Source organism: Molothrus aeneus, chromosome 6 (genome assembly GCF_037042795.1).
Source record: "Molothrus aeneus isolate 106 chromosome 6, BPBGC_Maene_1.0, whole genome shotgun sequence".
Taxonomy (NCBI): domain Eukaryota; kingdom Metazoa; phylum Chordata; class Aves; order Passeriformes; family Icteridae; genus Molothrus; species Molothrus aeneus.
This window is the reverse complement of record NC_089651.1, coordinates 54,450,034-54,464,288: the sequence shown is the minus strand read 5'-3', so window position 1 is coordinate 54,464,288 and position 14,255 is coordinate 54,450,034. Positions and strand designations below refer to the sequence as shown.

General features: G+C 40.9%; 1 protein-coding gene across 2 annotated transcripts in view; it reads left to right on the top strand.

The window, feature by feature from the left end:
• Window positions 1-14,255, top strand: part of AKT1 (AKT serine/threonine kinase 1) — a 78,580-nt gene that overhangs the window by 37,029 nt on the left and 27,296 nt on the right. For both annotated transcript variants that reach the window (XM_066552011.1, XM_066552012.1), the window contains exons 3-5: window positions 1,858-1,986; window positions 8,650-8,761; window positions 11,522-11,669. In XM_066552011.1, coding sequence (XP_066408108.1) covers window positions 1,858-1,986; window positions 8,650-8,761; window positions 11,522-11,669 — 389 coding nt within the window. The remainder of the gene's footprint in view (window positions 1-1,857; window positions 1,987-8,649; window positions 8,762-11,521; window positions 11,670-14,255) is intronic.

Sequence of the window (14,255 nt, the reverse complement as noted above, 5' to 3'; positions counted from 1 at the left end):
TCCTTTTCCTCTCCTCTTTCTTGCCCCATACCTGTTTCATTAGTTCACATGAATGTTTTCTGCAGACGTGGCCACTGCAAAGGTGACTCTGTGTGACTCTCCCTAACAGCTCAGTAGCTCTTAGTTTTTTGGTTTAGATGAGGAAATTGAAATCCCAGTGAGGACTAAAGAGGTGAAAGCAGCTGGTGGGGCTGTGCACACCCCTGTCTGTGTTGTGTGGGCGTCGGGGTTGCTTCTGCTTCTGTGTGCAGGAGAGAGAAGGATGAGTGTGAACGGAGAAGTGACACAGCTGCTGCCCAAAGCAGGTTGAAACTGCACCACAGACGGAGAGGAGGTCTGTGGGGACAGGAAGGAGACAAAGCAGCTGCAAGGGAGTTCCTGGGGCAGGGTGCACTTTGCTGGGAGAGAAATCACCAGCAGAGGAAAGCTGAGCAATGGGAAAGTATGAGAGGAGCCTTGGAGAACAGCAGAGCAGCAGAAGGTTGCCAGAGCCAGTAAATCTGGTGAGCCTTCTCCTCTCATCTATTTTGGTTGTTTGAAGAGCTTGCCAGCAGGTGAACCTGTGGGCACTGGGCACCAGCCACTGCAGGGCAGCATTACAGGATGCACAGGTGTGGTCCTGCTGTGGCAGGCTGGAAAGGAGTTCAGCTCTGAGTGTACTCTCTCATCTTCTCCCCAGTGTTAAACAAACCAGTGAGAAGCCATACAGAAGGGAGGAGGGCATGGTTGATGTGTGGCTGTGGGTGCTTTGTAGTTGACCACTTGCTTTTAAAAATTTTAAATCAGTTTTTGGGGTGAGCAGAATTGGAAAAGTGTGGCCAGTACTGTGTTTAGAATAACACCTTGAATGAGATTTTTGTGACTCAGTTGAGTAGAAACAGGACCTTTTAGGACCTAGAGGGGCAGCTTGACACCATGAAAAGCTATTTGAGATTCTTGAGAGACTGCCTCAGAAAACAATGATCTGGTAAATGAGCAAAAAAACTCAGGCATACTGACAGTCATCCAGAAGAGCCTTCAATGGGATTTCTGCTTCCTTCCCTGAAGACCTTAATAAATCCAGTAAATAACTGAGGTTTTGATTAACTCTTTCCTTCTTATTCTGCTGCTGAACATTTTGAATGTGGCTGTAATGCAGTCATGCAAGTGTCACCTGTGCAGGTTACTCAGATGAGCAGTAGCATGGTGTGAGCAATGGATGTTTCCTCAGACAAAGAAGGGTGGCATATCTTTCAGAGTAGATGTTTGTTTTCGACTTTGTGGTGGCTATACATCATCCAGTGTTTTCTCCTTCATATTGTGATGTATCATCTTGTGTTTCATGCTTGAGATGTTGTGAGAGAAGTGAGTGATGTTATGTAACATAAGCAGAGAATTATCTTCTTATGGTCTGAAAGTGACTGTTGGTTTGATAAAGCAGTTGACTAATTAGTAAATTACCCATTCTTGTTTAAAATACTTGCGCTGCAAAATGTAAATGAAAAAAATTTCTCCACTTGTCAGTATGAAAAATGACAATAGCAAAAATAATACATAGGACATCTGCTCTGATTTTTTTAAAATTTAAAATGCATTTAAGGCAGATGTTGCAGAATTTGAATGGAAATCAAAGTAGATGGAAGAACAAAACATAGCTGTTTACCTTTTGTGAAGTCCCATTTTTATGGCTAACATTGCTATCAGTATGTGACTCAGTGCCTGTGTTTTTCCACTGTTTGTATCAGACTGAACTGAATGTTCTTACAACTGCTGCTGTCAGGATGACATACAGTTCCAATATTAACAGAAATTATTGATGTGTCAGTATTTTGGGGTGTTTTCTGATGTTGTTTCACTTTGCCCATCCTCTCTTTCCAGGAGAATACATCAAAACATGGAGGCCACGGTATTTTCTGTTGAAGAATGATGGCACCTTCATTGGCTACAAGGAACGGCCACAGGATGTGGACCAGCGGGAATCACCTTTAAATAACTTCTCAGTAGCTCGTAAGTGTTTCTAGCTGCTTCCTTGTCCACTTTGGGGTTGATGTCTTCTTGTAACACAGCTGGGAAGCTGCATCAGTAGCATTCAGATCTGCCCAGAGTGCTGTGTCTAAACACAAAGTGTGTTTATTTGAGCTGATAAATCCCACTGTGTTTCTCAGGAATGATTGTAACGTGGAGGTTTGATGCTCTGCTTATTTTTCTTGTTTTTTTGAAGCTTTCTAGTAATTTAGCGTTTCTGGTTATTGAATAAAATGGGTTTATTTGTTAATATTTTGTATGTATGTTAGTCAGCAAATTGCTTTAAAGTGAAAATTTACCCAGGTGCATGTACTTGGTGGGGTAGGTACAGCAGAAGCATTTCTGCCACCAGATCTGGATTCCAGCGGCATTGACATTGGTCAGAGTTATTTAATTGTTAGCATAAGAGAATGCAGAGTGAGCACATGTTTTAACAAAGCACACTTGAATTTTCTTAATTTTGAACACAAACCCATAGTTCTTCTATCAAAGCCAACAAAAGGGTTTGGAAATAATAACAATCTCCTAACCTCTGCACTCTCTACTATGCAAACATTTCCGACTTTGCTCAGGTGCTGCAGCACAGGATGTGATAGAAGACTCTGAAGATAATTTCCTTTTCTTGCTCATGTTTTTAACTTTTCACTGTATACTTCCAGCTTTTATTTTCTCCTGTTCTTCATCTTTCCTGTCTCATGATCTGCCTGTGTCTCGTTCCACCACTTAAAAATAGATCATTGTGGCACCTGTTATTAACAATGATCTGTTCCATGTTCCTGGTGACTACTGGAAGCAAAGCTCTGCAGAGAGAAGGGTAGGGGCTTTCCCTCTTCCTTACAAGGTAGCTCAAAATACAGGGGATTCTTCTTTGTAGCTGATCATTAAGCAGGTATTTATTTTGAAACACCCTGCTCCTGGAAGAGGGCTAGACAGCAGTAGGAATTAATGGAAATGTTCATTATTTTTCCCCCAGTAGCAGCACATACCTGTTGTGAGTGATGAGGGAATACATAATGGACATGCTGTTTCCTGGTGCCTCTGTGCAGGATTCCAAGAGTGCTTTGGGGCTTTCTGTGTCGTTTGAGAGGGAGAATTCTTGTAGTGTTTTCATTTCAGTAATGACATGGTACTTTCCTCTTTAGACTGGTATCTTCTTACAGATTGAGAAGGCAAAGCAAAGCAGAAGAAAGCCATTAATTTATAAATTAATTCAGTACTTGGTCTATAGCCAGAGGCCTTTAACACAAATGCACTTTCTGGAGGACTCTTCCATCCTCTTGCTGCTGCTAACTGCATTACTTGGGCAGCTCAGTACTAAGGAGTAAAAATGTGTCCATCACCTTTTCTTTGTCTAAGTTGCCTTTAAAATGGGTTGACTTAAATCAGTTTTCTCAACAGCAATGTGGTGCTTTTTTGGCAGATTGAGCCCATCAGTTTCAGCATTTATAGATAAACAGGTTTGTTACCATGGCATTGGAGCATTGTCAGAGAAGACACAGCACGTGCCTGTAGATAGATGAGTTATAAGAGTTGCCTGTAAGAGGCATCGTGGGCTGGGTGATGGGTGGGAGGATGTTCCTAGAAGTGGCTCTTGCTTGGTGGCAGCTCAGGAAGGCCTTGAAGATTGGAGTGGGGCCCTCCTTGCTAGAAGTCATTGTTGTGGATTTGGGCCCACAGAAGCAGCTGTTTCCCCACCAGGATTTAATTTCTCATGTAGGCAGTAGCAGGCAGTGCTGCCAGCACTTCTGTCCCTTCTGGGTGCCCTCCACACTTTCACAGATTGACAGAATATTCTGAGTTGGATGGGACCCACAGGATCATCGAGTCCAACTCTTCATGTAAATGGCCCATATGGGGATTGAACCCACAAACTTGGTGTTATTAGCACCAGGCTCTAACCAGCTGAGCTCATCTCAGGGATCATTGTTTGGATGTATTTTGCACCACAGTCTTTCCCTTTGAACCTGCTTGCTTTATCCTTTCATTCAGGTTAACATGTTGTGTTAGTGTGAATGAATTTGAGCTGTCTCTGGAGGAAGGCTCAGGCCAGAGCACAGGCCTGCAGAAGCCTCCTGCCAGTGAAAGGTGGGGGAAATTATTTTGTAAAAGAATTAATTATTTTAAATATTAAGATTAAATATTTTGTAAAAATTAATCTTTCTGTTTTCTTTTCATCCATGATAGCCCTGACTTTTTTTGTTAATTAGTGAACCAGATTTTTTTTTTTAATGAGATGGCAGGCTGTCTCTGTCAGTCTGTTCTTTGGAAGTGGTCCCATGTTTCTGATTAAAATCTTTAACCTCTTCTGCTGTACAAAAATGTAGGCTTTTTTATCTTTGCAAGTAAAAGGAGGGTTTTTTTAAAGGGGGAATTTTATTACTTTTAGTGTAAAATTCATATTGAGTGATTTTGTCAGCTCATGAGAAGTGGGAAATAATTAATGAGAAAGCTATGACAGAAGATAACAACTAATGGTCACCTGTCTTTTCCTTTAATGGGTATGAAGAAAGTATTAGCAATAAATAGTGTGTGATTTCCATGTGCTTGACAGTCCCTTCTTTCTCCTACACTGGCCTTTTCCTTTTGGTCTGTGAGGGTTTTAATCATACATTTTTGAAAACTTGTTTCTAAGCCCCTCTAGCTAAAGAGAGCTGTACTATTTATTTTAAAAAACCTTTTCTCCACCTAATTTTCCTTTTAAAATAGGCATATACTAATGTTTGCTCTGTTTAAGGAGTTTATTTTCTCTGGAATTAACCTACTGATGATTAAAAAAAAACATGACAACAAACAAAAAACAAATACAGAAGAACCCAAAGTAACACTCATGAAGCGTGGTGCCTGAGTGTTTGAATCTTATTTGTGTTTTGTGTTCTGTACTTTACTACTAATAAGGTAGAAGGAATAAAAAAGTCTGTACCTAAAAGTTCTGCTCCAGAGCTCCTGCAGATGAATAACCAGTAGAGGCTGAGTTGTAAATCTGTGAGATAAGTAGCCTTCATACCAATTGTAATCTCGGATTATCATGTATGTCTCCCTATTAGGTTATAAGCCTTTAAAACCATATAGCTGAGAAAAGCAGTATATTGTGAAAAACCACATGGAGAGAGAGGCTGTTCCTGTTAGAAAGGGATTATTGCTCCCGGCTGTCAAAAAGGAAGATGGACTGTGGTGGTTTTGTTGTACTGCTGAAAACGTAATTGCTCAACAATACGAGAGCTCCTTTTGGGACAGGACTGTGTGTCTGCAGTCAAGCGTTTTTCAGAGGGCACAGGATGGCCAGATTGGTGGTTCGACTTTTTGATTTTTTTTGTGTGGTGCTACTAAGAGCCACCTTTGTGCAGGTCTGTAACTTGGTGCTCCTGGCCCCTCACTTTTGCCATGCTGAACAGTTCAGAGTTGAATCTATCCAGTGGTGTTACAGAAAACAGACACTTCAACATAATATTTGTGTTTGTCTTCCAGAGGTTTTATTTTTTCATCATTCTATTTTCCTTATTTACCTTTTTCCTTTTTTTTTTTCTGTTTTCTTTTTTCTGTTTCTCCATACCCTTCCTTAAAGAAACCAAAGCAGGAATAGGAAGGATTCTTCCTTGATATTATTGTTTTAAGTGTGATGTCATTATATAGGGAGCAGAGTTTGACACTTTCAACGAAAGTAATCTGCCTTTTAGCTTAAGTGCTGGGAAAGCAAATATTGTGACATTTTAGAAAGTCACTGGGATAATACTAAGTGTCTTTCAAATACAAAATGGTAATTTACATTTGAATGCCTTGGTGTCTATTCCTGTTAGGAACAATTTCTCTGTCCTACTTACTTTAAAAGACCAAACGCCAGGAAAGAATCAAGAGGTTCTTTAGAGAAATTTAAATAATTTTCAACAGGCTGCTGTTCATAGTACCTACTCTGTTGCAAATGGGGAATACTTACGTTGGCCTGTTTCACAGGAAAAACTTTCTTCAAAGTGGGTAACCCTCAGCCCCTGTTTGAAATTGAATGTTTTTATAGCAGAATCCCCAAACATGCCAGAAATCAGACCTAAAACTACACAGCATCTTCTCTGCTGTGCTGGAGTGGTGCACATTGCAGTAATACATTGATGATTAGAGTAGGTGAATTTTGGATTTCTCTAACTTCAGCTACAGTGAAGAGCACACAGTTGAGTTTAAAAGTAAGAAAAAAATTACTGTTCATTTATTTCATTGATAAAATCCATGTGATCATCATACATGGTGAGAAATAAGTGGTAGTTTCAAACTTCTAGAACCTATATGGTATAGCACTTTGGTAAAGTAAAGCCTTGTGTATTTCTTGATATGTGCTGTTATGATTGAGCAGGGTAATTAGACAGCATATTGTTCACTAAACAAAACAATTCTGGGTGACATCCCTGAATTATAGTGGTTATTAACTGACAAATCTCTATTATTCATCTTGCTGTATGCCTTAAAGATTGCTGGATCAGCAAACTTAACAAATATCAATGGACAGTGCTGATTTAGGGGAAGAGTGACATGTAATTGGTCCCTGTCTGTAACAGAAAAAACCTTGTGTGGTTTATCATGCTGAAATTAAATGGTTAAATCTAGAGTTCATGGCTAGTTTAAATATCTATGCAGCTACTTCCGAATATGAATCTAAACTGTTTTTAATATCTAAGTAAAACCTCTGTGTTTATTTCTTTATGATGCTGTATTTTGGGATGAGTATGGGAGAACAGCTCTGGGTTAGCACAGGGTTAGGAAACAGCCTGATGTTCCTGAGTCTGCAGCCAGATTCGGTGTCTTAGGGCTGCATTGTGCAGGCTCCTAGAGGACAGCCCCAGCCTTCCTCTAATCACCTTAAGCAGATAAAAACGGGAGGCAGAACAAACAAACAACAAAAAAAGAAGGGCAGCTAAGGAGGTGGGAGGTCTGGAAGCAGGAGTGAGATCTTTGGAGTGGAATTTATCAGCCTCAGGCTCACCCGGGCAGTTGTGTTTGACTCTCACAGAGGTGGCTGCAAGGGCGAACCCAGCGCAGCCACATCACTACGTGGAAGTTGTTTAATCTGAATGAAGGAGTGCCATTTATTGCAGTAAAGCCTTTGCATGACTCATTAATAAACTTTCTCTTATCTAATTGGAGTGCTTTAGGAGGATGCAGTATAACCTCAGTGTGCTATTAAAGAAAAATTATATTTTCTTGTAATGAAAAATGAAGTTACTAATTGAAAAGCTTATAATTCCAGCAGCAAATGAGGCATGAAATATATTGCCAAAAATACAGTGCTCAAAAACACTGGCAGTAAATATTTTATCTTGGTGCTAATTAAGAGCTTGAACTTAAAACTAAGCATTCTAAATTTACACAATAATGAAATTAACCTAATGGTACCAGTGTAACCTTAGTAATATGTACTGTTATTCTGGTGGATTCTGTCCTCCACTTGCACATTGCTGATGGTGGAGGAAGTTCATAGCTCTAGCAGTAAACAGAAATTTCTTCTTGTCTTCATAGTGCCTTTTTATTTATTTAGGAGTCTATTTAGAAACTGAAGACCAAATAACAGCAAGCTTGTGGTTTCATTAGCTGCAAGGAAAAGAGTTTAATGCAAGAAAAAAAACTCTTACAATTATATTTTTTTTTCCCTGCTGACTTGGTTTCTTAATTTGACTTTCCTCTAGCAGGATCTGTTTAATTAATTAGCTTTTCTATTAACGTTTGTCCAAAAAATGTGGTGGTTTGGCTCCTTTTGTTATTTCATTGATTTTCTTTTGTTTTTCAGATCTCTGTTAGTAGAGCCAAAGCATACCCTTTATCCGGGAGCATTTTCTGGCCCAAATTTGAAGGATAAACACTTGTAACATCCTAAGAAGCTTAAAGTAAAATTTAAAAAATAAAATTAAAAAAAGTTGGTTTTTTTTTTAATTTAAACATTAAAAAAAAAATTACACTCAGCTCTCAACAGAACATTTTGATGAAGGAAATGGTGGCTTAGCATGTAGCTGTACTTCTGTAGCCTTTTTAGGCTGTGCTTAGAGCCTGGCAGGGATGGAAGCTGCTCGCACCCGACTGCCACAGCTCTCCCGAAGGCTTTTGGAATGGGGTCTTCCCAGGGGGTGCCTTTGCAGTTTGATGTTCCCTCTAGTGTTTGAGGACTGGAAATGCTGAGTCTGATCTTCATCAGGTTGCTGCAAAATGATCAGATGTTCTTCCTGCAGCTCCCTGGAAACCATGGACAGGGTTTTATGTGAGAAAGTCAATAGGAGGGAATGTAGGGGCTTGATTTTAGTTTCAGTGTATGTAATTGCTACATTATCAAATGGCTTTGGCCATGTGCTGTGCTCTGGATGACCTTTAGAGTATGGGACCTGAGTCTGAATGGCTTCTGTGTTATCACATCACATTTCTGCTTACATCTATGGGCAGACCAAACGTGGAGCCTTTCAAAGCAGAATTTGATTTCAGAGCTGCTTAGATGGCTATCTCCCAAGCTATTTATTGGTTTCATCAACACAGTAAATTGTCTCAAGTCTCCTAAAGAAGTACTTACAGAGATTTCTGTGGCTGATTAATTGCAACAGTTTGCTAGATAAGAATAAAGACAAATGATTATTTAAACCTGCTTATGTACCATGACTCTTTCTTTCTTGATTGTGGTAGAGTGCCAGCTGATGAAGACAGAGCGACCTAAACCAAACACATTTATCATTAGATGCCTCCAGTGGACCACAGTAATTGAAAGAACATTTCATGTGGAGACTCCAGAGGAGCGGTATGTTTCATTCATATTTAATGCATAAACTCCTTGCAAAAGCAGATGCAAGTGTTCAGCATTAATAGTGAGTCCTCTGCTGAAGCTCTTATTTATCAGATGATGTACGTCTGGACTGTAGAGTGACAAATAATTTTGGAGTGCCTTCAGTTTTAGTGCATTTCCCAGTATAAAAGCAACCCTAAAGGGAGGGTTTCAGAGAGTGGATTTTGAGCAGTGTTTGTAAGTGAATTGTTGCTAGGTTGGGTATCCAAAACGGACAGGTGCAGGTGTGTACCAGCACACAGGTAGTTATTTCTGGAATTTAAGGTTCATCTCTCACTGGAAATGTTGTGGTATGTAAAATGAAGGGTTTCTGACCTGGGAGTTTCTGGAAGGATGAGCACAAATGAAATAGAGATTTAGGCAGAGTTGAGTTGTATCAAAATAGTGACCTTTTAAAGTCTATTTAGACACCCTATTTCTAAAGGAAAAGTTAGTTGTATCATTGCTGATTGCTAATGTCTTATGCAAATTAGATAATAAAGGTGATAGTTAGCTGCTGCAGGTGCAGATTTCTGTTTCATCTTTTAGGAAACAAAGCTAAGAGCTACATCCTGTGCTCTCATCATTGGAGAATTGATCTCTCACCTCCAGAGAGAACAGTTTTCCAGCACAGCTATAATACAGCAACTGGGTATTTAAATATTTACTTGCTCTTCAGAAACTGAACTCAAATTATTCCAGTATCATTGTTCTAAGGGAGTGGGTATCTTAAAAGCCTGGTCCTCCCTAGATATGATCGTAGCACATATTTATTTTGAAGACCAGTAAATTCTACCAAGAATTACTCACTTATTTCTTTCATAGCCTTTGCATGCACTTCGCATGCTCCTTATTATTGCTTTTGATTCTGTTACAATGATCAGAAAAAGGTTTAGTCAAATTAAAAGCAAAGAAAAAGAAACTTGTCCTTGTTTCTTTTAGGAACTTCGTGGTCACTGACCCTAAAGGGAGTGAATAGCAGTTTCCACTTGGGGGAAGATTGTATTTCAGTCTTGTTTTGTTCCCTCCTAGCCAATTAAGTCAGCTTTGTGACACTTCAGGGCTCAGAGTGTTAGTCACCTCTGTTGTGTACTCTTGAGACATAAAAGCTGAGGGTGAAATTCTGTTCTCCCAGAAATCAAAGATACTCACTTCAGGAGGGCTGAGATCTCAACCAAGTCAGTAACAAAAGAGATATGAAGGTCAATATGCCTTTAGCTTTCTGTATGCCTTTAGAACCAATGTTTGCTTTTTTGAAAGAAATGGAGAGAGAAAAGTGTGGAAGAAGAAGTTCTTTTTGTAATAATTTTGAATGTAAAAATATGCCTAGTAAATAAGGGAATGTGTTAGGGATGGTGAATGGAGCAGTCTGTGCTGGGAGTATAGGGAGAATGTTCTGAATGTTTGACATCACCTTGCTGCCCCATACAGGGCTGGATGAATTGTGCACAATTCAGGCAAAATCCAAAATAAAAATGCACAAGGCAGGAAAGACCTTGTGTGGTGCAATTTTTATTAAAATCTTGTGTTGGATACTTTTTCCCATGGACTTTGCTTCCTCTTGGGAATGATCTGCCTCTGGCATCCATTATAAATGGAAACTCACATGTTCAGATATGATTTAAAAAAAAAACCAGCTTCATAGGACCAGTGAATAATTGGACATTGATAAGGATGGCACAGCTGCACTGCAGATTGTGCACAGAGTTGTTCAGCATTGGCTGCTGCTGAAGTTGCAAAATATTTTACCTGGGATGTCCTTAGGAGAAGAATTTAACCAGTCCCTAGAAACACCAACTAAATCACCACATCCTGTTCCCTGCATATACAAAAGACAGTAAACATGTAAGTCCACATTGTCCACTGGATGTGTCTTCAGCCCCCGTGTGTGTCTTTAAAGCCTGTCCTGAGACCCTGGAAGCCCTTATGAGTTGCATTCTTTATGTTCAATAAATTTGCAGTGAAATCGAGTGAAGGCCGAGAACTTTCACTTCAGTAGCTTCAAAGGTGTGAAATCTCCCCAAGGACACTGGAGTGGAAGTTGTCTCCATGGGAGTTGAAGGGGTCACTGTTAGAGCACTGGTTGCTGAAACAGCTGTGGAAACTTTATCGTAACCAAGACCTGTGCCTAAGATGAAATGTCACTGCTTTTGCTGACATTCTGCTAAAGTTTACACAGCAATTGCTGTACTAATGTCATCATCTTTACAACAGAAGAATAACCTAAGCGTCCTGAGCTTTAAGACCTTTTCCAAGAACATCTCTTGCCACTACAGCCACTAAAATTTGGGATATGTTTATGAAGAGGTGCCATAGTGTCCCCAGGAGTTGGATGTGTGTTTCAGTGCACCACAGAAACGTAGAAACTTGCTTTAATTGCTTTGTGCAAGCCTTTTGCTTTTTTGGTTTTGGCAAGTCTGTTTTGGTTATGTAAATGTCTGTATGACCAGGTCATATCCTGAGCTGTTGACTGAATGCCCATTAGAAATTCTGTTATCCAAAAAGTCTTGTATTATGTCCAGACTGGGAGGACTTCAGTTGTCTCTTGTTTCTAGTATGATTAATAAAGATTTTAAAAATGCATTTTTGCAGTGCTTGAAAATGCACATAATTCATCATATCTTCCATTGATTCATGAGAGAGTATTAGTGGCTCTGTATTCCTTGGTGATCCTTGCCATGGCAGATGGTAATCTAAAGCCATAAGTAATTAATGTGTTTGCCTATATTTTGCCAGGGAAGAATGGACAAAAGCCATCCAAACAGTAGCAGACAGCCTCAAGAAACAAGAGGAAGAGATGATGGATTTCAGATCTGGCTCTCCCAGTGATAATTCAGGTGCCGAAGAAATGGAAGTTTCTATGACAAAGCCAAAACACAAAGTGGTAAGTGGGTATAGCAGGAATGACTCTTTTTTAGGTCTTCTCAAATATAGACAAGAAGTAGCCATCAAGCTGTGTCTGTACCCCTGACAATTACATGACTGGCTGTAGATGCAGCTTCTGGGGGAAACAATTGTCTCAGCTGAGCAGAGCCTGCCTGGGTCTGCCAGAGTTCTGAGTTCATGTGTCCTTACTGGATGGCTTTCAAGGCCAGCTCAGGTCTGGCTTTGGTTTGCTCATTTTCCTGTGGTACAGAGCCTGAAACCAAAGCTCCTGCTGGACCTTGTGACTCTCTAAACTCCTTGCAGGCTGGTGCAGAAGTATTCTGATGGATTTGCAGGATTTAGGGTAGGTCCATGGATTTAATTGCTCTGGATGAAGGGTTTAGGCTAACTCCAGCCAGCCACTGTAGTATCTGTCTATAGTGCTCCTACAACTTGGGGTTTTGCATTAGGCACTACCTAGTCTGAATGCAGAGGGCCAGCTAAGAAATGGCCTTCCATGACATGAGTATGTGCCAGAAGAGATCTTTGCCCTGTTGAGCCTTTTTAGGTGTCTGTCTTCAACTTCCCTTTATTTCTTTCTACCCCATTGTGTACTCTTCATATTTCTGTTTTCAAAAGTGTTCCCACCTGTTCCTGCAAGAGGGAATTGATAGAACCTTTGCCCATGCAAATCCATTGTCTGTGGATTTTAGGTGGCCAGTTCCTTGTGTCTTCATCTCACCATTGTCATCCTCACCCATTTTTATAAATTTATTTCAGTCTTGGGAAAACCAATGAAGTTTTTTCTATAAAAAGATATCCACCAGTGTCTTCACTAAGCTTCTATGTTACCCTTGTGTCATGTCAGTACTTTCAGAGTGATGTGGTTGGCTACTTTAATGCTACTTGTGTCAGAGCTTGGCAGCAGGCTTCTGGGTCTTTGGCTGAACAGATCCTGCTCTTGCTGAGGAGTCCTTCATAGAAATGCAGAACCACCTCATTCATCAGATGGATACAGCCTTCTGAAACAGTGACTGTCTCTTCCTGGACATGTTAGCGAGGATAACCAAAATTATTATTGGGGTCCTGACATGAACTGTATTGAGCAATTTGGCAGAAAATCTCCTCACCCATCTCTAGGGAAAAATATGGAAGTTTGCTGTTGGGGGCATCTTAATTTTCTTCCCAAACTGAGGCTGCAGCAGCTTTTGGTTGTGTGAGTCCTATTGTTGCCATGCTGGCAATGGTCACTGATCCAATGGTACAGTCTCTGCTCAGCCTCTGATTCCTCCAATGTTTTTCCTCATGGTGAAACTAATCAGAGTAAATGGCTGAACTGGGAGGCAGTGTCAGAGACTGGAAAGATGTCTTAAGACATTTTGGGGTGCGTGTGTGTGGGGAAAGGGACAGGTGAGGCCTTGCTCTGGTGAGACAGTGAAGTGCCCCACACCCCCCAGAGCCTGTATCCCAGCCTGGCAGAGCTGCCAGTCACTGACACAGCAGAGGCAGTGCTCCATTCTCCCCTAACCCTGCTCCTGAGAGGCCAAATGACCACAAGTCCCACCTGGGGAAAAGACCCATGAAGGCCAAGGGATATTTAGGGTCCAACACAAGGCCATCACCTTGTCTAGGCCCTACCTGTTCTTGGAGTTTCTGTCTGAACACAGCTGGAACCCAGGAGCTGGTAGCTGTATGTGTGCTTTTTTAGATCTTTCCTGTCTTTTTCTCCTCATTCCCTCTTGTTGGAATATTTTGAGTAATTTACCATCGAATCGATTTAAAGTTAGCTAAGGTGAATGGTCCAGGTTAATGTTGTGAGAAGTGTTTTATCTTGACTGGATATTGTAGTAAACCTTTAGCCAAAGTTGCCTGAATTTCTAAAGTTTGCCAGTAAGTGTTGTGTGTTGTTTTCACCTCATGAGGATATCTGGTTGGTATTTCTTCTGTATGTCCAGCTCAGAATAAGGAGAAGGTAGTTTTCAGTTAAAACCTGTGTTTTCTGGCAAATAGGTAATGGAATCCCAGGTATAGAAGCTTGATCAGACACAGACGTGTGGCCTGAGAAAATCTGGCAGAAAACTCAGGTATATATTGGAGCTTTATCAAAAGAAGGGAAAAAACTGCCTGGTAGGGGTTCCACTTCGGAGTCCTAAATGGCTGCCCAGAAAGATAAAGAAGCACGTGTTGGAAGGGCCAGGGAAAGAGCTGATGAAGTTGCAAATTGCCTCGGAGGCTGAAACAATAGCTCGCCTCAGGGTGGAGTGAGAATTAACAGCCCAAAAGCAACTAGCCCGAAACCTGAGAAACCTGTTTAACAACTTTGTGCGGGAACCAGAGAGCTTTAGAGTTGCAAATTAACACCATTGAGAAAGCTGTGGAGGATGAACCAGGGAATCGAGCCTAGGGGAGGAGTTGAACCTCCCTGACGTGATTTCAACCCTCTCAGCTCTTCCGAGGAGTTTGATGCGACAAAGCCAAACCCCTTCCCTAACTAAAACCCCGCCCATCGGTAAAAAAAAGAGGAGGTGGGACTCCCTGAGCATGATGTCACTGATGTCACCTCCCTCCACACCTTGGAGGAGGGGTCTGACTCAGCAAAGCCCCA